At 43.1% G+C, this 27196-nt stretch overlaps 6 protein-coding genes across 9 annotated transcripts in view; 1 reads left to right on the plus strand and 5 right to left on the minus strand.

Annotated features, from left to right (window-relative positions):
• The first annotated feature begins 97 nt into the window (after positions 1–97).
• LOC147157467 (c-Myc-binding protein-like) lies at positions 98–1375 on the plus strand. The gene is made up of 5 exons (XM_086063118.1): positions 98–203; positions 378–453; positions 542–590; positions 1118–1232; positions 1295–1375. Exons 1-5 carry the CDS (start codon positions 189–191, stop codon positions 1331–1333), a joined length of 294 nt encoding a protein of 97 aa, XP_085919244.1. The 5' UTR covers positions 98–188; the 3' UTR covers positions 1334–1375.
• On the minus strand, positions 1316–5092 carry LOC147157468 (gap junction alpha-9 protein-like). Its single transcript, XM_086063115.1, has 3 exons — positions 4756–5092; positions 4306–4575; positions 1316–3465 (listed from the first exon to the last, which is right to left on the minus strand). The coding sequence occupies exons 2-3, from the start codon at positions 4546–4548 to the stop codon at positions 2230–2232; spliced, it is 1479 nt and encodes a 492-aa protein (XP_085919241.1). The 5' UTR covers positions 4549–4575; positions 4756–5092; the 3' UTR covers positions 1316–2229.
• Positions 5093–5623: 531 nt separating this feature from the next.
• Positions 5624–9429, minus strand: LOC147157469 (uncharacterized). Of its 3 annotated transcripts, none has more exons than XM_086062216.1 (7): positions 9249–9429; positions 8098–8202; positions 7248–7351; positions 7092–7121; positions 6950–7047; positions 6610–6663; positions 5624–6204 (listed from the first exon to the last, which is right to left on the minus strand). In XM_086062216.1, the coding sequence occupies exons 1-7, from the start codon at positions 9311–9313 to the stop codon at positions 5851–5853; spliced, it is 810 nt and encodes a 269-aa protein (XP_085918342.1). In that variant the 5' UTR covers positions 9314–9429; the 3' UTR covers positions 5624–5850. The 3 variants fall into 3 exon arrangements, with proteins under 3 accessions (XP_085918342.1, XP_085918344.1, XP_085918343.1); XM_086062218.1 differs by lacking the exon at positions 8098–8202 and adding an exon at positions 7632–7941 and having other exon boundaries at positions 7248–7354; positions 9249–9415; XM_086062217.1 differs by having other exon boundaries at positions 5854–6204; positions 6950–7121; positions 9249–9426.
• A 190-nt stretch (positions 9430–9619) lies between these two features.
• Positions 9620–12615, minus strand: LOC147157470 (fatty acid-binding protein, liver-like). The gene is made up of 5 exons (XM_086062219.1): positions 12494–12615; positions 10383–10525; positions 10137–10309; positions 9987–10076; positions 9620–9748 (listed from the first exon to the last, which is right to left on the minus strand). The coding sequence occupies exons 2-5, from the start codon at positions 10504–10506 to the stop codon at positions 9698–9700; spliced, it is 438 nt and encodes a 145-aa protein (XP_085918345.1). The 5' UTR covers positions 10507–10525; positions 12494–12615; the 3' UTR covers positions 9620–9697.
• slc9a1b (solute carrier family 9 member A1b) lies at positions 11078–19757 on the minus strand. 2 transcript variants are annotated; one of them, XM_086062214.1, is made up of 12 exons: positions 19210–19756; positions 17222–17682; positions 16360–16610; positions 16059–16276; positions 15395–15591; positions 15183–15272; positions 14764–14834; positions 14401–14571; positions 13639–13747; positions 13439–13537; positions 12788–12863; positions 11078–12701 (listed from the first exon to the last, which is right to left on the minus strand). In XM_086062214.1, the coding sequence occupies exons 1-12, from the start codon at positions 19517–19519 to the stop codon at positions 12511–12513; spliced, it is 2244 nt and encodes a 747-aa protein (XP_085918340.1). In that variant the 5' UTR covers positions 19520–19756; the 3' UTR covers positions 11078–12510. The 2 variants fall into 2 exon arrangements, with proteins under 2 accessions (XP_085918340.1, XP_085918341.1); XM_086062215.1 differs by lacking the exon at positions 14764–14834 and having other exon boundaries at positions 12531–12701; positions 19210–19757.
• Positions 19758–20978: 1221 nt separating this feature from the next.
• Positions 20979–27196, minus strand: part of pvrl2l (PVR cell adhesion molecule related 2 like) — a 129917-nt gene continuing 123699 nt past the window's right edge. Inside the window, exons 7-10 of the mRNA XM_086062552.1 lie at positions 24854–24983; positions 24664–24721; positions 24238–24336; positions 20979–23684 (exon numbers count right to left, since the gene is read on the minus strand). Of these exons, the coding sequence (XP_085918678.1) occupies positions 23511–23684; positions 24238–24336; positions 24664–24721; positions 24854–24983 (461 nt within the window). The 3' untranslated portion in view covers positions 20979–23510. The remainder of the gene's footprint in view (positions 23685–24237; positions 24337–24663; positions 24722–24853; positions 24984–27196) is intronic.

A 27196-nucleotide genomic window follows, 5' to 3' on the forward strand; every position in this document is an offset into this window, starting at 1 on the left:
AATAATAATAATAATAATAAATAAAAAAACATATATTCTCAATATTAATCACCAAACAGACTAAAGCTATAAATTACTGTTTGAATCTCTTGTTATGCGTTGCCCTAGTGACGGAGTGCATCGCAACCCTAAGCAATTCACCCGAGTCGTCACATTTTTGCGCAAAATTGAACTCATTAACTTTCTTCATGGCTCAAAAAAAGGTGAGTTCAAGGTCATGTAGTTTGTTGATATATATATATATATATATATATATATATATAAAAGAGGTCCAGATACCTCTCACAAATAGGCTGTAGAGCACCTTGCAAAAATAAAATAAAAAAAATTAAAACATCCCCACAAATGTTTGACACAAAGTTGTTTTTGTGTTTAAGGGCTCAATAATGGCGGCGAGAGCAGAATTCAAATTATATCTCGAACAAACTGGGGTGGTAGATTCCTTGGCAAACGGTAAGTAGGCCTACGCATCAATTGTAATGTAAACATTTCAAAATCATGTCAAATTAATTTAGCTGCATTTCGCATCACATGTTTACAGCTATGACGGCACTTTACTGCGAGGATTACAAACCCGACAATGCCATGGAGTATCCTTTGTTTCCATTATAAAAAATTAATTATAGTCCAAATATATGTACTGTAGATTGTATTTTTCACAGGTCAATATCAAAATGGTGTCTGCTGCACATGCATGAATACACTCAGATTACTTTATATTATTATTATTATTTTAAAACGGAAGTAAATAAAAAAAATAACTTTTTTGGGGGAAGGAAGGAAAAAAATACTTTTTGGAGGAAAACTTTCTTTTATACCACAAGTAACAAAAACAACAAAACCAGGAAGAGTTAACAAATAAAGCTTCGCCAGACTTTTTTTTAAATTTGTAATAAATTTAACATTGACATTTGTCTCCATATGTCAAATATAAAAGTTTAATTGACCCACAAGAACAATTAAGTGCCAAAATGTGCAATGTCTCATGCGCCCTATTATTTTATTAACATACGCTTTAAGTTCTATAACGAGAAAAGGACAGAATCATGTTTTGTTTATGCAATTAAATATGGAACAAAAAATAGACGTTTATAACCTGAACCTTGTGTCTATGTAGTTTTTTGAAGCGTCACATCATCGCGCAGAAGGCTAAAGCGCTTACCGGCGAAAAAGATGAGCTGCAGAAAAAGTGTCAGCTTCTCGAGGAGGAGAACCAGACGCTGAGGAGCAAGGTAACATTTCTTGAAGATACGTTTTTCATACATTTGTCTGTGTTTTATTGTTTATTTTGTAGCTGATGCAGCACGAGCCATCACCTGAGGCTGCCGAATAGAAGCGATCGTCCCAATACAAGAGATTATCAAAACGATTTTATAATAAATAGCATTGCTTTATTATGCAAACAAAAAATGTACAATGAGATTTTTGTAACGTAACATGTGTAATAAAGGTTGGCAAACTCTGTTCCAATTGATTGTTTATGAACTTTCATTTTAATAGCAAAGCTATATTCATCAATTCAGTTCATAATTAGTTTTCATGAACTTTAATCGCACTTGAAATTTCTATAAGGGTTGTAGCAACAGAACATATAAATCAGTCAATCCTTTTCCTTCTTTTTTTTTTTTTTTTAGTTTGGCTTGAATTCATTCCTGCTGCTTATGTAATGTCTGCTACATTATTATAGATTAGAGTCAGACTTTTCCGGCCCCTCCCTTCAAATTCCCCTCGGGGCCTGAAAGCAGTGCATTGTGGGTGCCACTAGAATATAAAGATTCCGCTAATAGAAGTAGTACTGATTCAACTTCTGTACTTAAGTAAAAGTAAAAAAGTAGAGGTGGCAAATCCAAATCCAGAAAGGAGAAACCCTGCCACAGTTTGGCTTTAGCACCGGGTGCTAGCTAGCTAGCTCCATTGGTGCTCGTTTACCTGCTAGCAAGGGGCTAAAGCCAAACTGTGGCAGTTTTTTTTTTTTACTTTCTGGACCTGGATTTGCCACCTCTGCTTAAGTACTAAAGTGAAAATTAAGCCGGTCAATTATATACAATAGAAAAATCTACTTGAGTACTGTAACAAAGTATTTGTACTTTTGTTACTTCTCACCAGCAAAATAAATACTCAAGCATAGATACCTGAAAAATCTACTCAAGTCCTGTAATGATGTATTTGCATGTCGTTCGTCGCGACCACCGCCTGTCACAAAATGTCCGCCAGAGAGCGAGCGCCATGTCAAATCTGCAGGTCAGTGGGCGCTCGCCTGCCGCTGCCGCCACTGCTGGTTGCCGACACGCGTCGGTTGGGGGACGAAGTGGCGGGGCTGGGGCTATCGTGGCTACGTCGGGATGCCGAGCTGGCGTCCCCGCCCGAGTCCGGACTCTGGGGCCTGGCGGGCCTCCTCACGCTGTCCGACTTGGAGAGCAGGCTCCTGGCTCGGGGGCCCGCACTTCCGCTTCCTGCGCGGAGCTTGGTGGAGCCGCCCTGGTAGGAGTCGGCGCTGTCCGAGGTGTTGCCCTCAATCACTGTTGAGCAGTTCCACTGCGGACTGGGTCTCCGGGGTTTCCGGGCCACGACTGGGAGGGCGGCGCAGGAAGCCAGCTCGGATGAGGCGGGGCAATCGGCGCAGTCCAGCTGGTCGGCGTCCTTGTCGGCGGGGGGCGAGCGGGTTTCGCTGCTCGTGTTGTTGCTGTTCTGGTCGGTAGGGCTGGGGACACCCTCCTTGGTGGTCTCCTTGAAGCCCACCGGCTTGACGCCCGGGTCCTCCTGGATGGGCACGAAGGCGGAGGCGGCGTTGAGCAGCGGGTAGTTGGGCCCGTTGCCCTGCTTCTCCAGCAGCAAGGTGTAATTGCTGGGCGCCGCGGGGATGGTCGCCTTGCGGCCCCCCGCCGAGGTGCCCACGCACACTTGATGCACCACCGAGTTTTTCTTGGACTTGCTGACGTAGTAGTCGTCCAGCTCCTCCTTGATATGCGGGTAATAGTCCAGAATGCCCTTTTTGATCTTCTTGTATCCCAGGTGCATAATCTCCAGCAGGCTGAGGAACAAAGAAATGCAGGCGATCATCTGCATGAACACCATGAAGACGGTTTTCTCGGTGGGTCGCGACACGAAGCAGTCCACCACGTTGGGGCAGGGTTGCCGTTCGCATCGGTAGAGCGGGCTCAGGCGGTGGCCGTAGAGGAGCAGCTGGCCCGTCATGAAGCTGACCTCCACCACGGCGCGGGTGACGATGTGCGCCACGTAGGTGCACAGGAGCGAACCCCTCAGCGGCGCCTTGTTGAGTTTGCCCTGCTCCAGACCCCGCATCTCCTTCTCGATCCGCCGCCGGGCGTCGGCCAACTCGGCGTCCACCGACTCCAGCTCGCGCCGCAGCGCTACTTTTTTGCAGTGGCGCTCTTTCTCCAGGGCGCGCAGACGGTAGATGGCGTGGCCCATGTAGACCAGCGACGGCGAGGAGACGAAGATCACCTGCGGAATGGAAAACACGATCAGAAGCACTGGGCCGGAGGACTTTGAGGTTCTCAGTCATTCGGGTCCTTTCTTTCTCAGGTTCGTCAGGTTCGTTAGGAAAAAACAAGAAACAATTGATACCCCAAATTGGAGCCAGGAGGCACACCCTACCACCGGAAGTGGTAACTCTATTCTATTATTGCTATTTATTTATTTTGCCTTTTTTTTTTTTTTTACATTGTTGGCAATTTTGTGCACATTTTATGGTAAGTTTGGAGATTTCTTTTTGAACGTTTTCTTTTCTTCCTCTCAAAAAAAAGAAGATAAGAATTTTTGTGGCTATTTTGTGTACATTATTTGGTAATTTTCTGCCTTTGTTTTTGGACGTTTTATTGTTATATTTGGAATGTTTTCTTTTCTGACTTTTTAAATTAATGTGCAGAATTTTTGTGGTAATTTTGTGTACATTATACGGTAATTTTCTGCCTTCTGTTTTGAGACATTATCTTGTATGCTTAAAAGAATTCGGACCTTTTTGTTTACAATGTGTACATTATATGGTAATTTTCTGCTTTGCTTTTTCCTTTTTGGACATTTTTTAGTTTAAAAACAAACACTTTCTTCTACCTTTTGTGTCAATTTTTTCTTACAAATTTGGACTGAGATTTTTTTCAATTATTATTATTATTATTACTTTTTTTAAATCTAAATTGTTAATTCATTCAAACAATATTTTTTTCCCCCTACTAATATTTCTCCAGATCCAGGGAGCCACAGGAAAGGGACTAAAGAGCCACACGTGGCTCCCGAGCCGCAGCTTGCAGAGCCCCGAGTCGGCATCTCTATCGGGAGCGTCACCTGAAGGACCCAGTAGCGAATGAGCGAGATGGGAAAGGCCTGGTCGTAGCACACGTTGCGGCAGCCCGGCTGCTCCGTGTTGCAGATGAAGTCCGACTGCTCGTCGTTCCACACGTCCTCGGCGGCCACGCCGAGGACCAGCATGCGGAAGATGAACAGGATGGTCAGCCAGATCTTGCCCACCATGGTGGAGTGGATGTGCACCTCCTCCAAGATGCCGCCCAGGAAGTTCCAGTCGCCCATTTTAGATGCTTTCGAATTACACAAGCCCTACAAGGAACGAGAAGATCCAACATGATTTTACAATTACTGTAATATGCTATGCTAATTTCTATTCACCCATAGATGAAAAAAAAAAAAAAACTACAAAGTAGCAACCAAATATTTTTTTGATTTATATTCAAAAGCTTTCTGACCCTCCCCACTCTAAAATATAAGAAAAACACTAACCTTCCATCCTGGATATGAAACGTGGTCTGCCGACGGCCTTTTTCCTCCACCAAAGTAAAAAGCGCTACCAAAACCGAACCATCTCCGGGCCGCACTGCTGCTGCGAAGCGAAAAACAAAAAGCAACTAACGATTCCCTGCCGGCCTCTGCGACCCTTCGTCCAGAGCTGGAGAGCTGATCGATGGCGGCCGAAGCTCTGTTGCTTTTTCCCCTCGCAGCGTTGTTCTCACACTCAACACATGCAACACATGTATGTTCTGTTGCGTGGCCCCCCCCACAGAGGACTCTGATTAAGCTGGAAGCTTGGGTAGGGCCCTAAATGCCCACCTGATGGGACCTTCTGATAATCGTTTGGTGCCTCAAGATAGCTCCAGAGCTTCGCTAAGAGTTCCTGATGAAATACATACTGCACTATCAAATACTTTTTTTTTTCCCACTTCCTGCAGAATTATACGTGTCAAAAGTGAAAATGAACTTTAATGAATTCAAACATGCCAACACACTGCGAGATCAATGAGTCTTTTCGCTCGATGGAGTGCGTCCCATTTCATGCATGGCCGGTCGCACGCCGGGAATGTGGATCAAGCTGCCCCCCCCCCCCGACAGCGTTGCATCCCGTCCCCATTTATAAAAAAAACTCATCAATAAAATGCTTCACACTCACAAGTTCATTCGGCGTTTAAAGCATAGAATGCCGCTATTCGTTAGCCCTTCTATGGAGTTTCATGGGTTAGCGTGAAGCTAGTGGACTTAAAATGAGTTTGCCAGTAACCAAGTTGGAGTGGCATTTAAGAGATTTTCAATGTTAAATAAAAATTTAATAAAATCAGCTGAATGTCTCATCTCGAAAAAGTGAACAGACGCACGGTTTCCTTTAAGCGAGTTTATTTCTGAAAATAATAGCTTCTTCCTACAGATGACGAAGACATGCACCAGAAAAGAAAAACAAAACAAAAAACTCACCAACAAACGACGCAAAGTTAACAGCTGCAGACACATCATGTGTTTTGAAAATGGCTGACACGGTGAAGTGGATTTAAAAAAAAAACACAGGGCGACGTTTTGGCAAAGAAAAATGTATCGGAAGCGGAGGACCTAAGCAAGTGTGGAATAATAAAAAAATAAAAAGGTAAAAAATAAAATTGTTGGCCACAAAAACAAGAACGAAGGACCAACCAAAACGCATCCATTACATTCAAGTCCAAACAAAAGCACCTCCTGGACCCCCCCTTGGCCTTCCCTTAGCGTCCACCGGACTTGTGGCCCGTCCAAGAGCGCGAGCGAGACCTGGACACTGAACGGGACCTGGAGCGCGACGGCGAGCGTTCCTGCCGCGGGTCCTCCTCGGCGTAGTGGGAGGCGGCCGGCAGTTTGCCGACGGGCTCGGGCGGCGACGCGGACCTGGAGGGGGTTCGCCCTCGAGACTCCCTTCGGGGCCTCTGGCGGTGTCTGAAAACAGAAATAACGCTTCTGTTCAATTCCTGTTGCCGCTCGCGCACGAGCGCGTTCATTTGTGATTTACCGTATTCATTATTTTTCAATAAATGCCGAGCCACCCGCCGGCGACAAGCATTTGTTACTCGGAACGAGATTTACGAGAATAACCTTTGGCGGCAAGCCACATGCTGCATCACCGAGTGGAAAAAATAAACAGCGCTCTGGTAAATTTCCATTGCGATGACTTGCGTGTTGTGGCGTAACAAGCGCCGGCAAACGTGCATTGAGCACACAACGAACCGAGTTTGACGTGAAAATGTGACACCACAGCCGCTCAGACGTTTATGCTGCCGCACCCGTCACACATTTGAAAGAAATGGAAATATCCGGAGAGACGATTGTAAACAAAGAACGTGCCTGTCCTCTTCGCGGCCTCGGCTTCCTCCTTGTCCATGCGGACGTCCGCGAGATCTGCGGAAAGGCAAAAGTGTCCCGTCAGACGTCTCTCAACATCATCAAACATTTTCTCATACCGCACAATTTTTAATACAGTGCAACATTTTAGATTGAAATACATTTTAATGTAATTTATGCGTTCCAGATAACCCCAAAAACACACATTTTGCAACGTGTTTTTCTTAAACCAAAAATAGAGTTGTACAAATTTTACTGTAGTTATTAAAAACACATACCCCTCCCCCCCAATTTTTTTTTTTAAACGATTGCCACCTGGTTCCTGCAAACGGAAGCGACTTACTCTCGGGGGCTGTCCGAGCGCCTGCGGCGTCTCTCGCAGGAGGGGCTGCGCGAGCGCCGGCGGTCGTAGCTGCGGCTGCGCGAGCGCCGGCGGCGGCCGTCGCGGTCGTAATCGTCGTAGCGGCCCGACCGCGACGGAGAGTGTCGCTCCTTCGTCTTCATCTGGTTCGGCGCTGGAAAGACACCCAACAAATTTTTTTAGCAAGCACGAATCATTTGCTAATTGATTCCTTGTCGATTCATTGTTAATAACCCCCCCCCCTCCCCCCAACAAACAGAAATAAAAGTCCACCACTCACTCTTTCGGTCTCCCTGGGCGAACTGGATCTCGATCTGGCGGCCGCACACCCACTTCCTGTCCAGGCTGTGAAGCGCGTCCTCCGCATCGCGCACGTCCTCAAACATGCTGAGCGGTTAAGGCTTTTTTTTTGTTTTTTTGCAAACTTTCGCAACAAGTGTGGGAGGCCACACAAATTCACATTGAAATGAATCAAGCTATTGGACTCCATTTGGCCGTGCTGTTAATTGATGTGGCCTGAAGCACACGTGACACACACAGTGTGAGATTTCCAAACAATGGCGTCGGGGGGGTCAAAGCACAAATCAAGAGCTGAAGAGCTGATTGGGTTGAAATTAGATTGCTTCCATGGCCGATTTGTGGAAAACGTGTCTTGAGAGGATACAAAATTATTCCGACTTGTTACCTTTGCGTGACTTCATCTTGACCTTTACACTCTTTAATCGATTCCCACATACAGCGAGCGACTTGGGTCGGGTCTCCTGCTTGACTCTTTAAAACTTTTTCTTTTCTTTTCTTTAGCCCGCTCTGTGCCACTGCCGAGCTTTGCCTCCGGCACCTTTTTCCTCTTCGTGCTTTACTTCCTCCCAAACTTTTCCCTCCCTCTGGTCTGTGCCTTGTCTTTACAGCTATGCTACGCGGGTCTTTGTTACTCTTTGTGTGGCCGCTTCCACAAGGGGATGCTTTTACATTTTCTGAAGCGATAACAGAAAAATAAGTCACGGTTAGATACGTCAACGGGGGTGCAAAGACAAAACAAAACATCACAAACCACAAATCTGCTCTGCTGCGAAGGGGAAACAAGATGATTTGTTAGGCACGGGCACAGCAAGACTTTTGGGAAAGGATATTGAATGTATGCAAATCCTCTTGGTTGTCGATTATAGAAGTCAAGTGGGATGTAGACATCTACTACTGGCCCATAGCGGCCAAACTCACGTCGCAAATCCTCAGGCCTGAACACCGTAAATATACAAGTGTAACTCAACTGGGCAGCATGTACGGTGGGTGAGTGAGCTTCAAAAGGGTCAGTTCACCACAAACAATTGGCTAAATAAACTTACCTGTAGGACTGGGCGATTCATTTTTGCCCACTTGAGGTCACCCTTCTATTGTAGTATCTGTGACTTTGAGTGTGTATGGCTTTAATAGGCAGTGCCTGGGTTGGTGAGTGACGTGGGCGTCAGCAAATGAGACTGTGTGCTCAGGTTAGCTAATAACTGGATAACGTTAGCCTTGTCAAAAAATGATCACGGCAAAGCTTCAAGACAAATTTGATTCGTTTTTTTGTTGTTGTTTTTTAAAATCGTGTCGACAACTTTTGACATCGCCCAGCCCTACTTACCTGGACCCATTTTCAATTCATAATTGGTTGATTTGGGGTAAACTGGCCCTTCATTCATTAATCAATTTAAAACAACAACTGTGCAATTTACAGTAAGTCCCCAAATACCCTTTACAACTTAATACCAAAGGCAAGTGAAGAGACGAATCTGTGTTAACTATTACAAAAAGTATATATTTTTTTTGTCTCTATGTGGCACTAATCTATATCCCCAAAGGGTACAGTGAAAACTAAAATAAATAAAACAAACTGTGTGGACACGTTGCATATTCATCTGAAGTATATGATTCAGTATTTTACACAAGACAGTCATTTTTAATATTTCAGATAGAATATTTAAACAGTTCAGCGAAGTTTTACAAAGCAGTTTGTGACGAGTCTGCGAATCGGCAACACAACTTGAGACAGTTCCACGTCCGCAAACGTGACATATCCACTAGTTCACTTTCGCTACTCAGTCTGGTTAAAATTACTCCAGCATGTCTATTATACCAAAATGAATACTATAGTAATAATTGCATTTAGAATCAATGTATATTTCTTACATTGGCAAATGCAGAGCGTGGGCCGATGTTAGCTCGCTGCTAGGCTACGTTAGCTTCCAACCGTAATCGTTTCTCGTGTGCCACCTTTTTGCGCAACGGAATTTAAACTCACCTGGAATCGTCGGAGATGTTTCTAACGAACAAGGACGAGTTCGGCGGGCGCATGTAGCGAGCCATAGCTTTTGTTTCGTGTATAAATTTGGCGAGTTCGAAACAAAAAAAAACGTGCTCCTGTTTGGTCAATGTGGAGCCAAAAATGCTCCACCTCTTCTTCGCAGCTGGTATCTGCTGCCTTAAATAAGCTTGAGCTTTTACAGCGCCCTCTTCAGTAACGGAGGTTAGCAAATAAAGTTTAGGCAATATGTTATCGCCACCTACTGGTGTAGAAAAATATATCTTATCTCGTTTGTTGATATAAAAGTTGACATTCGTTGGGATTTGTTTTCATTCTCAAAGTAAGGCTTCAATAATTTGGAACCTGCAAAGTGATGATTTAGGTTTATTAGTAGATGTATTCATGTCTTTTATTATGGTTGTTTTTGTTGTCGTTGAATGATGACGTCACACTCGCTTGCTTTTGCTGATGTAAGTCACGGAGTCAGTTGTGATGGTCTGTGGGGGGGAAAAAGAAGAGCTTTTTAGATGTTTGAGAGCTCATCAGAAATGTCACTTAAATGTTCCCAAAAATATTATAGGGAGATGCTAGTGACTTCAAGTACAGAATTATATCTGGATTACACTGCCCTCAGGTGGCCAAGTCTCGCACATCAAAAGGAGCGTCCCAATGTCCATTAAATTGCATCAAAAACTTTTGACATTTGTGAAGCACTGGAAAATAATCTTGACTGACCTCAACCATGTCCTCTCCTTGAATTTCTCGCACCGATGTGAATTTTTCAGCCTCGGTAATCAGCTTACCGTTCTCCTCCCTGACAACGCACTAGAAAAACATTCAAGCTGAAGCTCCAAGCACAACAATTGCGAAGGGTTCCGCGCTTACTTTGATCTTCCTGCCGTCCACGGTGGTCATTTCCGTCTCCTTGCCGATGCAGAAGGAGTGCGACTTGCTGAATTTGGGGGTCTTGAAGGTGCAAGTCCAAGTATCGCCCTTCTGCTCGAACACAATCAGCGGCTTGACATCCTTGCGCATCTTGATGACCATTTGTGGCGCACCTTCAACATGAACATTTGTGTCATTGGATATTTTCAAGAGAGGAAGCACTTCACTTTTTTCTTTTTGGCATACCCATTGCCTTCATGAACGCCTCCAGGTTTTCCTCCGAATAGACTTTCCAGCAGCCGATGAAGTCCATGTTTGCCCCTGATCGCGTTGTGCCGTGTTTGTGGCTTGTTGTGCTGCTGGTTGGCATGTTAGGGAGTTGCAAGTCCCTGTTGTTGCATTGACGCACAGTTTCACAAGAAGGCGCAACCATTTCTCAGGTTCACACATTTATTGTCAAATCGTTTTTGGCTAAAATTATTTTATTTTTTTTGGTCTCAAAATATGAAAATACTTTGACTGGGGAGTTAAAAGTCAATTTTGTTCCACTGATGCAAAGTCACATGGGAAGGCAAAACATGTTCTGTCATTAAAAAATATATATACAATTTTCAAATATGTAATATAAAAGAATGAGATCAAAATTACAATAAATCTAAATAACTTATGCATGAAATGGAAATAAAATATTAAAAATGAAGGGGTAAAAAAAAAAACTCATTCACTGCCATTGACTGCTATGGAGTTAAATATTTAAATTCAACTAAATGTAAAAACAAAAAATAATACATTTGAAATTAACTTAAAATGACAAAAAATTAAAACAAGATAATAATGAACTAACAGAATAAAATGCAGTAAAATTAGTTTGTTTTTAAATATAAATATTAAAAAAAAATCACAAACCTTTACATTTTAAAAAGAAAAACAAAAAAACACTCTCATGTACAAACCTTTATTTTACCCCCCCTCCCAAATCGATATGGTTTGGGGCTGAAAATGTAAAAATACTTCGGCAGGCACATACCCAAACATTATTTTAAGGCAAACATGCAGGCAGCTTAAGCTCAGGCAGTGACAGATATGCAAGATACTGAAATGCATTCTTGCCTTCCAAGAGACAAAAACAATTTACAAAAGTAGAATGTGCTGTTTTTGTGAAAATCACACGTGAATGCTGAAGAGCCGGACTGACATTTTTGGAGGTTGTATTGAATGTGGGACTGAAAAGAAAACGTATATTTGTAAATATATTTGGGAAGTGAGTAATGGAAAATGTGTTTTACTGCAGGGAAGGAGGAGGTAAAGATGTAAAATATCTCTTAATTGAGGGAATTTGGTTGCGAAAATGTGGAATGCTCATCCTCATCCACGCATGATTCATTCAAAGGAATGTTAGCGACACACAAAAAAAAAAAAAAAAAAACACAACATACAAAATCCATTGAAACAAGCCTTTACAGTCCCTGAGAAAAAAACATTTGCCACGTTTGCAAAAACAAATGCAGTTTTTTTTTTTGGAGTATAAATGAACTTTTTAAGCACGGGTATTTTTTGGTGGCCACGCTATGCATGTGCTTTGAAAGGTAAACATCACTCATTTGGCGCCTCTAGCAATAAAACAAGCACATAGGAACACAAAAAAAACACAAAAAAACACAAAAAAAACACAAAAAAAACATATACCAGTATGTACAGTAATCCCCACAGTTATTAATTCACCTATTCACTTTTTTTTGTGTGCGCTTTTTGGCATAGTGGTGCCTTGAGATACAAGTTTAATTTGTGTCATTAATCCATCAAAAAAAAATAATTTAATAATAACATAACATACAATTTTAACAGAATGCAAATAACTAAACATTGTGCCCCTTGGCCACTGGGGGCAGTATAATACAGCGATGCAGACAAACAAAGAAGAGTTTCATAAATAGTGTAAGTGACTCAGTAAGCTGCAGTAATATCTGTTCTTCACAGAGGATAAATAATATATGCCTGTGAGTGTCGTTCTATTGTTTGTCCCCACGTTGCAAGTAGCCATAGCTTAAAGAGTTATAACGCCGCCACATTGATGTTCGTTTAGCTTGTGTATGACGTTTTTGCGTTGTTTGTTAGCATTAAGCTAGGCGGGTAAAAAATAAATAAAAATCTCTTCATTCTCTTTGGTTTTATGTTTAGTTTGCAAGTGCTTGTATATCATTTTTTGTCTCAAAAGTCAACATAAAAAATAATCAGAATGACAGCTCATATCTCAAAGGCACCACAGTTTTTTTTAACCCCCCCCCACACACACACTTTTTGATCTAAGTCTCCCAAGAATATTTGAGGATTACTGTTAAAAAACAAAACAACCTTACACATGTCTGTTGAGCTACTACTTTGGCCCGGGGTCACTGAGACGGCGCAGCGCTTTGAGCTGCTCCCCCTCCTCCTCCTCCTCCTCTTCTTCTTCTTGGAACCCGCGGCCGGATTCGTTTAGCAGGCTGACGGCGTTGGAGGAGCTCGGGTTCCGGCGGGCCTCCACCGGGGTGCCCTCGCTGTCATCGTACGTGTAAACTCGGTGTTCTGAGAAAACGTGTGTTGTTTGTGTGTTGGAAGCCTCTCAAATGCACGTTCGAACCTCAAAAATAGAACAAAGTGGTGCAACACACCTGGTTGGAAGGCGACCCGTCTCACGGATGGAGGAGGATCCGGGCGTTTGGCGGGCACGGTCAGATAGTGGCTCATCTGTGCAATGCAAAGCAGTTGTCAAAAAATTATGTTCGTGGTTAAAAGAGAGGCATGAGTAAGTGAGCCCAACATTTCTCAAAGTGTGGTACGAGGGCTCCCTCTAGTGGTGGGATTTGTATTCTACTTATGGGCGAGGTAACTCGGTGTTCTTCACATAATTAAAAGTACTGCAGTTAAAGCCAAAGAAAATAAATACAAATTAGCTTACTAAAACAACAAAATAAACGTGCAAGAACAGGATTTTGGGAAAAATGGATTGAATTTTTTTTTTTTCTAAATGTTTTCTAACTTATTTGGAAATATTAACATATCAAATACGGAAATGTAAAGTAAAAAAAATAATGAAAAAAATACAAATGAAATACATTTTTGTAAACACTTATTTGCCCACGTGCCTGGCGAGTCATGCCAGTTTGTGCTAAGCTAGTTTGCTAGCTAGTTCTATTGAGTCACATCTTAAATTGGTCTGTTTTTAAATTTTATCCAGTTACTTTCTACATCAACTTGACCCCTTTCTGTAATGAACTTTGGACTTTTTCAGGGACGTTCGACAAGCGTTCGCGCAAACTCACCCTCCTCTCCAGCTCCACTCGTTGCTTCCTGAAGCGAACTTCGCTCAGGTCGTCTTCGAAGGGGTCGATCATCAGGTCGTGTCTGCTGTAGGAACGAAGCTGACGGCACACGCAAAAAAAAAAGCACAAGCGTGTCAAATGTCGGTTCGCTACAGATGAAAAAAACTAAAAGCACACACGCATCGTCGCCTTCTGCTTACCCGCTGTCTGTTCTTCTGCATGTTGGAGTGCAACATGTTTCGGATTTCCTTTTGGCGACTTCTGGAGTTGTTTGACCTGCGTTGATACGTGGCTTCGGGTTCGATGTTCCTGTGGTAAAAAAGACACATGGGAGCCAAATGTAGATCAGATAAAAACATAGCTTTATCTGAGGAAAATAGTATATCGTTGTATTTACACTACCTACATATTTTTTTTATGACTATATTTATTGCATTGGATTGCTGTATATGGTTTGATTGTTTGAAGGTTTACAATTACCATAACATCCATGCAAATTTATATTAGCATCAAATATGGCAATTCAAATTGTGTTAACATTAAGCTAGCTGACATTTGCTCGCCAAAACGGTATGGTTTGATTATTTGAACGTTTACAATTACCATAACATCTATGCTAATTGACATTAGCATAAAGTATGGCATTTAAAATTATGTTAGCATTAAGCTAGCTGACATTTGCTAGCCAAATTATATGGTTTGATTATTTGAAAGTTTACAATTACCATAACAACTATGCTAATTTAGGTTAGCATAAAGTATGGCATTTCAAATTATGTTAGCATTAAGCTATCAGACATTTGCTAGCCAAAATGATATGTTTTGGTTGTTTTAAGGTTTCTAATTACCATAACATGGACTTTTGTTTGGTGAATAACATGTTTAACTCTCTTTTGTTGTTGATGTTTTGCTTTGACTTCAACTCGATATGACAAACAAATTGTGCGAGTGCAAATACTTACGGCACCATGGCGGGCGGTCTGAAGATGCTCATGCCGCCGCCGCCGCTCTCGGCCATCATCATGGCCTGCTTCATCTCCATTTTGTTGTAGAAGGAGAGCAGCTGTGGCTCGGTGGAGCGATCGCCCGCAATCAGCCACTTCTTCACGTAGGCCTTGTTGAAGCGTCTCAGCCTGAATACAATCAATAAAAAAACCACAGTTATAAAAGCTAAGCGCTCTGTTTGTTGGAGTGCTTCCAGTGTGTTGCAGTCATCGGGATGACTAAAACAACAAGCTACAAGAATGAGGATTCGTAACCACAATACATGTACATATGGGAAAAACGGAATGAATTTTGTATGTGATTTGATTAAACCGTCATACTTGTCTTTCCAATGATGGTGTCCATAATGACCACAGATGTCCTCAATTCCCACAAGGAGATGATCCAGGAACTAAACAACAGAATTTAAAATTACTTCTGCGACAGCGGTTTTCAAAAATGTGCAAAAATGGGCGTTTATTTTGGGTGCAATTCCACTGTCAGCCACTAGATGGCGGCATACTATTTAGTTTGACAGCGTACATTTGAACGAAGAACGAAACAGGATTAATCTACATGTGTTTATGTGTGTTTGTATTATTTTAAAAGTGTGTTCAAAGAGGTCCATAAATGCTCTGGATGCATTGGGTGTATTTCTATATTGCCAAGTTCACTTATTGCGGGGGTGGTGTGGAATGTAAGCCCTTCGATCACAAACGGCCACTAGGCGGTGCTGTTTCTCACAAACAATAAACCTGACCTGTGTGTGAATCTCCTCATTGATGGAGTCGTCACACTCCTGCTTCTTCTTCACTTCCAGAAGCTCCACCAGAGGCCTGATAGTCATCCCCTGATATAAACAATCAAAAATCAAATCATACGAATGTTCCATTTTTCATGGAAAGGGGAGACATAGAGCTGATTTTTAGCAGTTGTATTTTTGAGTAATTGTCGTCTAAAGGTTCTTGTTACCTGGACAAAGACGGTGAAGAAGATGACGGTGATGATGGCGGTGAGGAACAAGTGCTTCATCTTGTTGTCGGTCAGCAGGAAGCAGAGCGAGAAGGCGATGGCGCCTCGCAGGCCACCGTAGGCCACGATGAACTGGTCCTTCTTGGTCAGCTTGTTGATGCGGAACTTGTTGATGACGAACGTCATGCCCACCACGCCTGAAACACAAGATGGAGGTGAAGTCCGGCTGAAGCAACATTGGAGGAAGAACTGGGAACGCACAAGCCATCTGGGGCTCTGCTAGGGAGTCCTCCAAACACTAGGGGCGCTCTAGAGCTAGTACTAGTCAACCAAAAATCTTTTTAGTCTTATGACCTTGTCAACACCATATTTATTTATTTTTAATTATTTTTGTCAGCTACATCATTAAGCAGAGGCTTGAACTTTGTTTTTGTACAACAAATTATTTATACAGTTGCAGTTATTTATTATTTATTTATTTTGTTCATAGTTTAGCATTCTCAAAGCTGTGATACAAGTATCACTAGCAGCACACTGGCTCCCTCTGGTGGTAAATTAAAGAATCACTGCCTTGAAAAGAAAAGGCGTACGCTCGTTGACATTGAGTACCTCACTCGGTATGCCATCACATGTAAAGCCTTGCCATTGTGGCGATCGTCCTCACCGATCACTCTGGAGACGAAGCAGAGGACCACGGTGACGATGACGAAGGTCCAGTTCCAGGCGTGGGGTCCCGCCACGGTGGAGACGCCGAGGAAGATGAAGATGAGGGTCTCGCTCACGCTGCTCCACATCTTCAGGAAGTACTTGACGGTGGTGTAGGACTTGTGCGAGATGTTGGCCTCCACGTACGGACGCATCGCCACGCCGCACGCTATCAACCTTCGTGAAGTTATTTCTAGTTAATGTATTTATACTTAAAACAATTATTTTTTAAACGTTTTCAAAATGTGTGCGTAACCCACGACATGATGCCCGACAGATGGAAGACCTCAGCCGACAGGTAGGCCATGTAGCTGTAAAGGAAGACGAAGAGCGGCTCGATGACGCGCGAGTGCGACGTGAAGCGCGACGTGAAGGCGCCCAGCAGCCCGTAGATGGCGCCCACCAGGATGCCGCCGCACGACACCACGAAGAAGCACACGACGCCCAGCAGAGCGTCGGCCACCGCCACCGTGCCGGCGTGGGAGAACTCCTCAAACAGGTGGTACAGCACCTGCATGCGCACAAGGTGACAAATGGACCTTTTAGCGTAATGCTAACAAACAGTGTAAAACGCCATAGACGAGCTAGCGCGTAGCATCAGCGTCACATCGTGTTAGAACAACAAATATTTGAACTTTTTGGATGTTAGATTCTTCATCCAATCAGATTTCAGCTTCTGTTGGTTGCTATGTTACGCTAATCTGCTCATGACTTCAGAATCAGTGGTGATGAACCTCGTATCTTAAATTACATTAACAAATTCCTTCTGACAGGGTTAGAATACTAGCCCAAATGATGTCACAATTTTGCAGTCCTCTGATTGGTCGGTGAGAATAAAACGTGCTACAGCTAACTCAGACTAGCAAAATACATCTGTAGCGAGTTAATACAAGTCAGGTAAGGCCCTACTGAAAGTACATCGGTAAAAACAAAATGTCCGACCACAAATTCCTACTCACAGGGCTAGAATACTGGCCCCAATGATGTCACAATTTTGCAGTCCTCTGATTGGTCGGTGAGAATAAAACGTGCTACAGCTAACTCAGACTAGCAAAACACATCTGCAGCGAGTTAATACAAGTCAGGTAAGGGCCTTCTGAAAGAAAAAACAAAATGTCCGACCACAGTGACGGCGTCGTTGAGCAGCGACTCGCCGAAGACCAGGATGTGCAGCAGCTCGTTGATTTGGATCTCCTCAAAGACGGCCAGCACGGCCACCGGGTCCACGGCCGAGACGATGGAGCCGAAGAGCAGGCAGGAAAGCAGGTCCACGCCGGCCAGCTCCCCCGCCTCAAGCTGGCACACGCCGTACATGACGCCGCCGATGAAGAAGGTGTTCCACAGGGTGCCCACCACGGCGAACACCAGGATGGTGCCCAGGTTCTCGATGAAGGGCCGGATGGGCAGGAAGTAGCCGGCGTCCAGGATGATGGGCGGCAGCAGGTAGAGGAAGAAGAGCTCGGTGTCCAGCACGGGCGCCGTCTGCCGGATGGCCTTGATGACGCCGCCCACCAGCAGCCCCACGAAGATCAGCAGGCAGCTCTCGGGCACCACGTGGGACACTCGGGGAATGATGTGGAAGCCTGACACAAAAACACGGCAGGGTCAGGAAGTAAGCGGATTCTGGTCTGCGTGAAAGACAACCTGCAAATTTGCCGGCTGACTCTTGGAATCATGTACGTCTGGAAGATTTCAAGGTCAAATTTTACATAGTCGGGCCATAGCCATGTCTAATATGAAAACAAGCCCTTCGCTGCCATCTGGTGGTATCTACAGGCAATTACAAGGGTCTTGATGTTTCCGCATAGTCACGTCGTCTGCACCTCCTCCCTCCTCCTCAGCTCGCCAGTCACGTGACCCCGAGTTGCAGCCGACGCCCCCCCCACCCCCCCCCCCCCCCCCCGCTCCGCCCGACGCGCCACTCAGTCAGCACACATCGCACTTTTGTTATCGAGCAGTGCATTAGGGCAGGAAGTCGGACCGGCCCTCCCAGACAGCAGCTGGACGCGCAGATAAGAGCAGACACAACCGTCGGCATGGACCTCGACCTGCTATGCTGCGTCCGTGTCGTGAATGTAGAGTGGATATCAAAAGTCTACACACCCCTGTTCGAATGCCGTTTATAGACTTTCTAAATTCATTGTGTTTATTTAGTAGGAGGCATGCAGATGAGGAATTCATCAGGTCTTAGTATACGACACACGGCAAACAGGTGCTTGGAGCTGACACGAGTTAAATCGCGTTGGACTGATGTCCAGTTGGCGCCGGGGACATCTCGCTAATGACACATATGACAAGAGTGAGGATTTCTCGCATGTCTTTGGTTGTACAATTTGAGGTCTTTGGTCAAACAAACCAATCAAAAATGATCACAATAATTGGTTTCAAGAACAACAACAAACATGATTATTATTATTTTTAAATCCAAACCAATCCAGAAGACAACAATCCATGTGTAAAGATGCTAGACAATTATACACCAGTCCTGTAGGTGGCAGTAATTAACAATACAGACTGGATGTCAACTGCCATACACAGCAACTTTTTGTTTTATTTTGTTTTCTTTAAACAGCTCCAACTGCTGGTTCGGACCAAAACATTTTTTTTTGGTGGAATTTAGCTATGTTTAAATCAAACCAACAATCAAAACATAACTGCGTGCCTCACAGATTAAGGGATTGACAGGGGTGCCCCAAATGGGATTAAGCCTAAATCTGGTCTGGTATAAATAACAAAAAATACATTCCCAGCCTTAGCCTATTTTTCCCAAGTTAGATATTAGAAAATAAAGTTTAACGTGGGATTATTAAACTGCCACAAATTGCATTTTGCACTTTCCTCCGTGAAAAGCGCGATGACAATCTGGTATAAATAATATTACACTTTGCATATAAACGGATAACATGTTAGCATTTTGACATCAACACATTTCTAGCCATTAATAGCATTTAAATTCATGGGTGGACATCTACAGCTACGGTCCTGCTGCTAATCTCCTATCAGCTGTTCCACCTGCTCCAGTTTCCAAAACTTGAAAATGCATCAGTGCAACTTTTTATTTATTTATTTTTAACTCACGTCAGACACATCATTTTTAAAGGGCCACTCACCGAGTTTCATGAGCAGCGCCAGTAGGATCCACAGCGAGATCTCCAAGGGCTTGCGGACGCCCTCGTAGTTGAAGGACAGCACCGGGAAAGCCTTCCGGTGCGTCGTCCTGTTTCCCTGCTGGTGGTCCCGGTTGTGCCGGTCATCCCCATGTCCGCGGGTGCCGTTGTCCGGCGCGCCCGGGTTCGCCTTGGCGCAAACCGCAGGCACCAGGAGAAGGAGGAAGAGGAGGAGGAGGAAGAGGAGGCGCGTCAAGCCGGGGAGACGCGCGCTCCTGCCGGCGTGCTGCTGGGCCATGCTGGGGTGCCGCATCCGGTCTAGTCCAACCACAGCCCAGACTCGCGATGAAGATGATGAGGATGAGGAGGAGGAGGAGCGCGAGCGCGAGCGCGAGCGCGAGCGCGAGCGCGTGAGGGCGAGCGCGCACTTTTACGCGCAGCGTCCTCGCAGACTCACAACGCGGCATGGTGCGATAGTGGCAGCCGCTGGGAGGAGATGATGATGATGATGATGAAGAGTTGAAATGATCTTAAAAACAAACCCCCCCAAAAAAAGGAGCTGCTCTCTGGTGTGCGTTCTTGTCCCATCGTGATGCCAAGCGACACCTGCTGGAGTGGAGGAGCATCGCAAACACGTCTCTTCTCTCTCTCTCTCTCTCTCTCACGCGCGCGCACGCACACACTTTAGGTGCTTTTGTTTCCCCACATTGCAGTGCGCGTCAGGCCGCAGTCACGTGACCCCATCAGCACATTTCCAGTAGACGATGAAGAGAGAATGTTTGTGGGCTGAATGTGCGAATGCTGAGATAAAGCGTTAATAATCATCACCGTTTCGTCTTTGTGCTTCGAGTGAGGAAAACAACAACAACAACAACAACAACAACAACAACAACAACAGGGGCCCTCTTTTCCCACACTCCCACTCGTGCGGCCGGATGTCAAACATTCGTCAGTTAAAAACAGACCCTCGATGGGAAAAAATGTCCATGTGTGCCAGACTCGCATTTTACTCAATAAAGTCAGGCAAGAAAGAACAAGAACAGTACTTGAACCCGTAATGTGAAACCCTACCCCTAACTTCAAACCCCAATTTGAAAACCTCAAACATTGTTTGAAATCCCAGATTTACAAACCTGGGCGAGAAACCTTAATTTGGAACCCTAACTCTTATTTAAAACCATGACTCGGTTTAGATAGTTGACTTGAAACCCTAACCCCGATTTGAACCCCATTCTTGTCGCCCTAATTTAAAACCCAAACCTCATTTAGAAACCTGGTTGGTGTCCGAGTGTGTCAATAAAATTCCTCTGTGGTCGGACCGTCCTTCGCATGAATGACTCCAAAGAGTTTGTGCGGTCGACCGTGTGGAAACGCCGTCGCGGTCAAGCGCAGCCGCACACAAATATCAACAAGAGGATTGTTTTTATTTGGCAATCGAGACTAAAATAAAGTACACAAATACAAAGCGTGTTGCTCATGGTGACATTGGAGCAGCCTTGGAAAACGTTTTTCTCGTCCCGACAATCAATTAAGTGCCAGTGAGAGGGCGTCACCAAGTACAATTTATGCTAACCATGCTAAGTTACTTGAAACGGGATCTGTTTGGGCTGCTAGCATGCTGTTAGCCACCGTTAGCCACCCAGAAGTTCTCTGAAATCTACGGTAGCCTATTAGCAAATTTCTCGTTATTTGCATTCTTTGTCCAGTCGCAGGTTTTCACGTCAACGCATTCCCGTGGCTGGCGAGCAAGTCAAAATCAGCAAACCAGGACGCTGGTGGATTAGCTTTCTGTTTTTATTTGACAAGACAAGGATTTGTAAAACACGTCCATTAACATTTCTCCCACCCCCCCCCCCCCATAAGCGTACAAAACAAAACTCATGACAAAAACAAAAGACATCCCCAGTGTGAAAATCGAGGTCATTGTGGGTTGGTGGTGAGTAATAAAAAGCTTGAAATAAAGAAAGAAAACAAAAAGCAAACAAGGCACGTGTGGCTCTGTGATGAACAGCTGTCTGGGGGCGTGTACTGGTCTTGTCGCTAACAGCTAACGCTGCAACATTGTCATCCAAGAATGTCGAGAGAGCTTTTATCAATCCAATTTGAAAAATGGGGACATCATTTTTTTTCTTTACTCTTGTAATATTAGAAAAATTTTCTCTTGAAAAAAAAAACATTTATATGTTTTTGTTCTTTATTTCAAAGTTTAACTCCACAATTTAAATTTGAAAGAAGAAAACAGGAAGTATTTCAAGCTCAGCCTCGTTTTTTTGCTGACGAGATTAGAAATTGATTACTGAATGTCCCCATCCTCTTCCATCCTGCATTTTACGCTTACTGAAAGCAATTTATCATGTACATCTTTGGGCGCGATTGTGAAGTGAGAAGTTAGGTTGGTTAGTTTGGATTTGTTTACTGTCAACACAGGGATTGCTACACTATTGATACAATATTTTTTTGTGTGTTTCCCTTGTCAGTGTGGCCCTCGTACAAATCTTTGTTGCCTTTTCTAACCCAATCCAAGTGCACACAAATTCAAACATGCACATAGTGTCTCTTGTTTTTTGTGTTTGGGGGAAAAAAGAAAATCCCTTTGAGTGTTGTAGTGTTTCACGTAACATGCAGCAAAAACAACAAACATGATTGTCATCAAATCAACACAAACGAACTTTGAAATCAATCACATCAGTTTTTCAGAGTTGGACTCGTGACTTGTTGACTGAGTGCTGTGGGTAAAAGAAAAACATAACAAAACCTAATCCAGATTTTAAAAAAAAAAACCCTTTTGTTCTTCAATCGGACATGCTGATGAATATTTCTTTAAAAAAAATTTTTTTTTAATGAGGCTGCAGTCAAAGAGCTTTGGGAAGGAACAAGCCGGTCATCATGCCATGCACAGTTACATAATTCAAGTCCACACATTTCATTATTATTCATGTTTTCTCGTGTCGTCAGTTCAGTGACAACGTTTTTGTTAAACAGTAAAACACGCCTCCACCCTCTCCGCAGAGGCACTGAGAACCACTATATATACTTTTTTTTTTACACCAATAATTATGTATCATCATCATCATTATGATTATTACTCATCATCATCATCATCAATCAATATTAGCAGTACTATTTACACTGTTGGTCATTTGGTACAATGTTAGCATCCACTGTAATGGCAGTATTTTCCCCTCATATGCTCACGGGACACTTCATTAGGGACAGCGTCCAATCAGATGCAGACATAAAATCGCTCACTTTTTCAGCGATTATTGTAAAAAATATGTTTTTTTTCTATTTGATTGATGATAATTAGTGTGCTTGTTGCGCATGTGCTTTCCAAGCCTTGAAAACAAACCTCATCTAAATATTTGGGACCGTTTTGTGATTAGCTAAAGGCGAGCATTACTATTATGATAATTATTATTCATAAAGGATTGTTGCCTAATGAAGTGTCCAGTGTGTGTACAGTAAATTCCCTCTCCATCATTTTTTTATTTTATGTGTATTTCTCGTTTAAATTAGATGTCGTTCAACGGCTGACCACTAGATGGCAGCACCCTTATTTTATTGAAATTCCGTATTTTTTATATTTTGGAATTCAGTCCACAATGGAGGAGGGGGTTTACTTTACATGCACATTTGTTACATTCCCTGTGATGGATGCCTGGATGTGCTTGTGTGTGTGTGTGTGTGTGTGTGTGTGTGTGTGTTCAAAATGAAAAAACAACAACATGGTCGCGGAATGTTTCTTTAACCGAGTTGGGAATATCATTTTGACCTTTCCCTTAAAAGAAGCTCTCAAGTGTGTGGTTCGCGAGCACTGAGGGCCGGGTGATTGATAATGACGTCGTTCCGCTGACGTGCATTGCTTACACTAACAACAGGGCTGCAAACAGGAGACGCTGGTTTACAAAAGCACGGCCAGTTAAGTGCTGACAACTTTGCAATTTAACAAAAGCGCTTATTTTCACATGATCCGGAAAGAAAAATGCATTCATTTGTATTGAAATCGATGCACGTTAATGCTAAGAAAAAAAACAGTTTCAGAGCTCCTTGTTATTCGCTTTTTTTTTTCTCTCCGAGAAGCGATGGCCGATTGGGGGTTAAAAAAAAAAAATCTATTAAAATGTATGAAACAACTGATTACATTTGAAGGCCATATCACCCAGCCCTACAAGATGTACTCTGTGTTATTCTCATCAGTGAGACTGCAACATAAAAAAGAATGTTGGTTAAAAGTGTGTGAAAAAAAAAAAAAGTCACAGGTGCGGCTCCCTTAATTTGCCCCTCCCTCCAGTGGTCGACCACGCTTACACGTACATGGCGGGCGACACGAAGCTCTCGCCGCGAGCGATGTTGGTGGTCGGCGGAGGCTCGTGATTGGTCGAGACCAGGTCCAAGTCCGGGTCCAGGTTCAGGTTCACTTCGTCTGGCAGGGAAAGCCCACCGCCGTTTGGCGCGCCGGGAGTTTCGCCGCCTGGGTTCTACAAGGATAAAATAAGGTGTAATAAAAGTCAGTCAGTTAAAAATAGAATAAAAAAAGAATAACTTTTTTTTTTCCTCAATAAAGTTGTAATCTTGAAAGAAAAGTAGTTGTAAACTTAAGCGATTTTTTTCTGCTCATTTAAGTTGTGGGCTAATTTGTTATAGTTGTATATTTTGAAGTAAAAATTCATCTTTGTAAAATTAATTGTTATTATTATTTTTTACATGTACACAAAGTAATGACCTTGAATAACTGAAAAAGTCATAATTTTATTTTTGTTTTTATTATTTTATTATTGTTATTTTTTTAAAATTTGGAATGTTAGCAGATAAAATAAAAATATTATCCTAGCAAAATTAACTTTTTTTCTTTCTTTTTTTAACAGAAAGGCAAGAATAATAGTGGAAATTCATTACCAAATTGTAATCTTGCAAAATAAAAATTGAAAAAAATCCTAATATGAGAATTTGAATTTTTTTCCCGACTTAAAAATATTGCAGCCTTGCAAGATTTAAGTAACATTTTTGTCATAAAAATAAATAAATAAATACCCTGACAGGCTCGCTTCCCGTGGGCTCGTAGTAGACGTCCCCCGCCGGCGTGAGCGGCGCCATCTCGGTGGCAGCGGGCGCTTCCGACGGCTTGTTGAGCTGCGAGGAAGCAAACAAAAAATGTATTTGTTTATAAATGCAAATGACGTCATTGATAAATATATATCATTAATGAACTTGTTCATGCTGTGCATGTTGTATGAATGCTAACAGGTGGATACACAGGCTAATTGTGGACCTTCTGCCATCTAGTGGACGAGCATGTCATTGTTCTGTCGTCACCATATATCACGAGCGTTGATAGATAAACAGTATGAGTCATAAATAACTTTCAGAGCAATTATGTAACGTGGTCACTCAATTAAACAAGCACTAATCACCTCTGATCAAAACAATCAACACAAATTAATTTCCTGATTGACTCACCAGCTCTGTGGAGCCGCCACTCTTGACAGGGGGCGCGGGCTTGTGCTTGGGGGGGCCACTAATTGGACGACAGTCATTCATATTAAAATGACGACAACCAAATATGGTCACTCAAACAACAGCGTCGCAGCGACGCGATTCCTCCGCCGTACGGATGATCAATAAGCATTGGAATTGGCCGAGGACTCACTCGGCGTCCCGCTGGCGTCTGCGGACGAAGAAGACGAGACCCACGACGATGCCGATGATGGCGAGGGCGCCGATGAGGCCGCCGATCACCGCGCCTGTCGACGGGCCCGGCGCTATGCGACGCTCCTCCTCTAGGGGGCGACACATGACACAAAAAGCAGCACCATAGAAAAAATTAGGTAGGGTTTGGCGTTCTCGTGTTGTTTTTGAGAATATTAGCACTTGTACAGTATAAATGTACAAATATGTTTAAAGAATGGCTAATATTTAAGAAAAATATGCAATAATGAAAGAGTAAAATGGATTTTGATTTGAAAGGTTTTGAACTTTAGAGAGCAAAAAATGAAGCACTTGAAGTGTTGCTGAGGTCTAAAAAATATTTTTTTTGGGGTCTATGACTGAACAAAGTTCACTGCCTGTTTTGTGTACTTTTTCATGCATGAATATTTCCTCCATAACAAAGACAAAAGTGACCAAGGTTACATTATGTCCTCCTTGAAGTCTTTCCGTTCTGCTCATAAAAATGTGCGTAAAACATGCAGGTGTTTTATTTGTTCCTTTGCAGTAACTGGAATGTTTCAAGGTGACCCCATTTTCTTTTTCAAGCCCTTGAGATGACACAAAACGAAACAAAAAAAGAGAGAAAAAGAACATGAATTTCCCTCTTTGCTTTCCGCGCCTCACCAGCAGGTGGCACTGTGTGTCCAAGCTTACGCACGGGCCACGGACTGTTTTATACAGCAACCATTGTGATTTCAGATGGACCCTGAAGGCACCACAAGACTTCTGATAACATTCAGCGAGTTGATTGAGCGGGGAAACTAAGTTTTACAGACTGTCCTTGAAGTAAGCTAGGAGCTAGCTAGCTCAATAGATGAATAGCTAGCTAAACTGATAGATAGAAAGATAGATAGATAGGTAGATAGATGAAGCAGCAGGTTGGAGGCCGCATGTGCGAGGAGGAGTTAGAAGTGGAAGAGGAATAAAAGGAGGAATAAGAGGAAAAGGTGAAGGAAGCGGCATCTGTGACACTGTTCTCCTCCCACCTTCCGGCCTTCTTGCCTTCCTGATGCTTTGATCCCTCTCTCATCCATTAGACTATGCACGCACGCACGCGCCCTCTTCAAAGGCACTTTCCTGCCTTCCAGCATATCTCTTGTTGCTCATTTGCGCTCATGGAAAAAATGGCCTTCCCTCAGAAAAACACCTCTTTTCCCACAGAACACACGCACTCTTACACGCTCATGCACGCACGCACGCACGCACACGCCCCAGTGTGACTCAAAAGCATCCACATTAGCATGCCCGATCCCATTTACAGACAAATTGACTCACTGATGCTGATGAGCGCGAGCAAAGAAAACACAAATCCATAAACACCACAAACAAGGACACCCCCCCCCCGTCCCACACACACACACACACACAGCCAGCTCCCCTCCAGCCTACAAAATACTTCCAAAGTGACGAGTGCACGGAAATGACTGCAATCAGCCGGCAATTACGGTGAATAAAGCGGGAGGTTTTGGAAGCTAAAAGCTTCTTTATTCCTTTCAGTAGGCCACTTGAAGAGGAAGAGGGGTGGGGGTGGGGGGGGGGGTAAAAAAAAAAAAGAAGAAGGTAAAGAGCAGCTCTGTGGCGCTAAAGATGATTTGAAGCTGCTCTCGTTTGTTTGTTGAAGCTTCAACTTCGGGACCAACACAAACGTAATCGTGTTCACAAGAAAAGAAGGAGGGAAAAAAAGAAAGAGAGAGATTCTGTTCCAGCAAAAAATTAATTCAAAACTAAAAAAATTAATTTAAACCACAGAAGAAGACAATTAGTACAAAACAAAGGAGATAATACGTTTGAACACAGAAGAAAAAAATAATTCAAACCCTCAGAAGAACACAAGATGACATTCACACCATAGAAGAAGAACCACTTCTACCGATACTTGATTTTCGGTACAAGAAAAATTCCGATTGGCTCAAGTTGTGGCGCGAAAATACCTTTAAAATGACAATAGAAATAGACAAAAAGTATTATTTTTTGTAAAATATATTCACAAACATCACAGAATGCAAAGAAATATTCAAACCACGCAAGAAAATAATTTGCTAGCCCAGTAGCATAATAATAATATTTTTTTTTAAATTACACCGTTATTTTTTCTTTACGTCTGGGTCGATTTTTCTTGTTTTCATAAAATGCTAAAAAATGACTTTGGCAATTATGCTATTAGGCTAACGAAATTAAAATCACGGTTAACAATACATAAAATAACTTTAAAAAACGAATTGTTAGCTTGATAATTGACTCATTTTTAGCTTTGTGTCACAACAACAATACACACAAAACAAAA

This window comes from Leptonotus elevatus, chromosome 19, assembly GCF_054856555.1.
Source record: "Leptonotus elevatus isolate MCC_2025b chromosome 19, RoL_Lele_1.0, whole genome shotgun sequence".
Lineage (NCBI taxonomy): Eukaryota > Metazoa > Chordata > Actinopteri > Syngnathiformes > Syngnathidae > Leptonotus > Leptonotus elevatus.

Excerpts from the sequence above, each read along its gene's own strand:
- LOC147157467 (XM_086063118.1), top strand. Across the intron at positions 454-541 it reads GGTAGATTCCTTGGCAAACG|CTATGACGGCACTTTACTGC; the intron begins GTAAGTAGGCCT and ends ACATGTTTACAG. Across the intron at positions 591-1,117 it reads AAACCCGACAATGCCATGGA|TTTTTTGAAGCGTCACATCA; the intron begins GTATCCTTTGTT and ends GTGTCTATGTAG.
- LOC147157468 (XM_086063115.1), bottom strand. The coding sequence starts at position 4,548 with ATGGGCGACTGGAACTTCCTGGGCGGCATCTTGGAGGAGGTGCACATC. Across the intron at positions 3,466-4,305 it reads TTCGCTACTGGGTCCTTCAG|GTGATCTTCGTCTCCTCGCC; the intron begins GTGACGCTCCCG and ends TCCATTCCGCAG.
- LOC147157469 (XM_086062216.1), bottom strand. The coding sequence starts at position 9,313 with ATGGCTCGCTACATGCGCCCGCCGAACTCGTCCTTGTTCGTTAGAAAC. Across the intron at positions 7,352-8,097 it reads AGAGGATTTGCATACATTCA|GTTTGAGGACGTGCGCGATG; the intron begins ATATCCTTTCCC and ends ACCGCTCAGCAT. Across the intron at positions 7,048-7,091 it reads GATGAAGACGAAGGAGCGAC|GGCCGCCGCCGGCGCTCGCG; the intron begins ACTCTCCGTCGC and ends TACGACCGCGAC.
- LOC147157470 (XM_086062219.1), bottom strand. The coding sequence starts at position 10,506 with ATGCCAACCAGCAGCACAACAAGCCACAAACACGGCACAACGCGATCA. Across the intron at positions 10,310-10,382 it reads GGCGTTCATGAAGGCAATGG|GTGCGCCACAAATGGTCATC; the intron begins GTATGCCAAAAA and ends TTCATGTTGAAG. Across the intron at positions 9,749-9,986 it reads AAGGAGAGGACATGGTTGAG|ACCATCACAACTGACTCCGT; the intron begins GTCAGTCAAGAT and ends TCCCCCCCACAG.
- slc9a1b (XM_086062214.1), bottom strand. The coding sequence starts at position 19,519 with ATGCGGCACCCCAGCATGGCCCAGCAGCACGCCGGCAGGAGCGCGCGT. Across the intron at positions 14,572-14,763 it reads CACCATCATTGGAAAGACAA|GCTGAGACGCTTCAACAAGG; the intron begins GTATGACGGTTT and ends GATTGTATTCAG. Across the intron at positions 13,748-14,400 it reads AGACCGCCCGCCATGGTGCC|GAACATCGAACCCGAAGCCA; the intron begins GTAAGTATTTGC and ends TTTTTACCACAG.